The 2,368-nt window shown below is 36.1% G+C and overlaps 1 protein-coding gene across 6 annotated transcripts in view; it reads left to right on the top strand.

Annotated features, from left to right (window-relative positions):
• Positions 1 to 2,303, top strand: part of LOC115242777 (ectonucleoside triphosphate diphosphohydrolase 5) — a 20,632-nt gene extending 18,329 nt beyond the window's left edge. For all 6 annotated transcript variants that reach the window (XM_029819311.1, XM_029819313.1, XM_029819314.1 and 3 more), the window contains 2 exons: positions 1,676 to 1,852; positions 1,946 to 2,303. In XM_029819311.1, coding sequence (XP_029675171.1) covers positions 1,676 to 1,852; positions 1,946 to 2,023 — 255 coding nt within the window. In that variant the 3' untranslated portion in view covers positions 2,024 to 2,303. The remainder of the gene's footprint in view (positions 1 to 1,675; positions 1,853 to 1,945) is intronic.
• Positions 2,304 to 2,368: the final 65 nt, after the last annotated feature.

The following is a 2,368-nucleotide window of genomic DNA, read 5'->3' as shown; positions in this document are numbered from 1 at the left end:
CCTAAGTCCTATATTGGAAGACCCTAAATTATCGCTTAATCATTAAATTACAGTTTTATTAGCTGCATCTTGGCTCTATTTTTCATACAGAATAAGATTAGAAAAAATGGAGATGAGATTTAGATTTGAATGGCAATGCGTTATTTGGTGCTTCATCTAATTCGTGGCAATAGCTACAATAACAGCGCTACATCATTATTATTCATGGCGTTCGGACGCTAGCATATATCCTAGAATGGACCAGCTAGCATAGGCGCGCTAACTTATGAATTCTGATTATAAAATGTTGAAGTAAGGCCATTGTTCGAACTTTTCAGTAGTTACACAAAACTTATATGTATATGCTTATACATATACATATATTGTGACGGTAGAACCGTCACTGTACATAGGACAAAATATATATATACGCATGGCCCGCTTATTTCACCCCGTTCTATCCATCCCGTTGTCTCACTCTCCGCAAGCGCTATCTCTCTCGTGGTGCCCCCACGCGGTACCACCGCCGGACCGACGTCGTACAGTGGGGGACGCCGGCCGGGTATATAAGACCGCTCGGCCGAGGCATCGAGACCAGATCCCATGCCGAGATCTTATCACCGACACTGACCTGCTAACCACTATCCGCTACCTCTTGGGGCTAAGGTTTTTCTTAGCTCCGCCGGGATTCACCGGCTCTCTGCCACCTTCAAGGGCTGACGTTTCGCCCTGCTCCGCCGGGATGTGCCGGTTTTCCGTTGTCAAGGCAGCGTCCGACGTGACACTCAGCCCTGCCCGCAATACCTGGCCACCCAGCCTGACGCTAGTTCGTAAGCCGACTGTAAATACCGCGCCGTAGAAATAAGTCTACGCGCCGTAGCCAGTAAGTCGTAGGAAGTAAGCAAGTAGTAACCACGCTCGTAGTATACGCATCGTAGGCAGTAAGTCGTAGTCAGTAAGCTGGTAGTAAGCACATTCGCAGTATACGCGCCGTAACCAGTAAGTCGTAGTCAGTCAGCTAGTAGTAAGCACGCTTGTAGTATACGCGCCGTAGCAAGTAAGTCTTTGGTAAGCTTTGAGTTATTTTATATCTTAAGCTGACATATTTTGATATAAAAAATAAAATATCTTGTAAAATATTTAGTTTTTGATAATCTTACCGTAATGTTCTTATGTACAGAATAATGAGACAAATCAATTAGTATAAAAAAATAATTGTTTTTAAGAAAAAGTATGTAATTATTTACAATGTATTTTTTTAAACAATTATTTGTTTTTTTACACTAATTGATTTGTTTCATAATCCTGTACATAAAAGTATTACGGTAAGATTATCGAAAACTAAATATTTTACGAGATATTTTATTTTTTTATATCAAAATATGTGTCAGACTAAAATATAAAATAACTCAAGAAGTACTTAATGAAAAAATACTATATTATAGTGTTTTGAAAAGCTCTCGAGATAAGCTACAAGAATATGCAATAAAAAATAGGGGATTCCGATAAAAAAAATAAAGTTGAACTCCATATAACCTTGGCACGTTCACTCAAGGTCAAACCAATGACATCATCTTATATCCCCTTTCGAACCAAATAACTTTTTTGAAACGTTTTCCCATATCTTTCATATTTTTCGAGATATTTGCCTGGGGCGATTAAAAAGAAACACCCTATATATACATTGATTTTGCAGGTAGCACTAATAGATCCATTTTTGGGTGGAATTGTACAATTAAGTGGATTTTTGAAGCAAGCAATGGAGACATGCGACTATCCAAACACAGATCAGCCATTCATGTGTTTAGATTTAACATTTATTTATATTTTGCTCAGAGACGGATTTGGCTTGGAACCAACAACTAAATTATATGTAGGTATAATAGAACTTTTTCTCATATTATGTTATCATTTTAATAATTTAAGAATATTTTGAAAGATAATAAAATATTTTTAACTCTTGCAGCTTTACAAGAAGATCAATGGCCATGAATTAAGTTGGGCGTTAGGAGCTGCATTTAATGCTCTCCAAAATGGGCTTTGATTTATGTTTTATTTGTATTGTTGGATGAATTTTATTCCACATTTATACAAAAGACAAGATGGAAGAGGAACTGCATGGAAGAGGAACATGCACTTAAGGAAAAATAATATACAAAAGCAGTTAATATGATGTAAAAATTTTGGATTTGACAAAATGTTTCAATTATTGACTGATATTTGTATAATTTGATATTTGTTCAATGAAATCTGTACAAATGCCTAACATAATTGTATAATCTATCTTGATGTTACTCCTATGATATAAAAAAAATAGTATCTAATATATATTTTTAGGTATATATATATATATAGAGTGTCGCAGAACTAACGCACAACCTGCTAATGG

Source organism: Formica exsecta, unplaced genomic scaffold (genome assembly GCF_003651465.1).
Source record: "Formica exsecta isolate Colony F162 unplaced genomic scaffold, ASM365146v1 scaffold626, whole genome shotgun sequence".
NCBI classification, from domain to species: Eukaryota; Metazoa; Arthropoda; class Insecta; order Hymenoptera; family Formicidae; genus Formica; species Formica exsecta.
The sequence above is the reverse complement of the archived record's forward strand: the minus strand, read 5'-3'. Positions and strand labels throughout refer to the sequence as shown.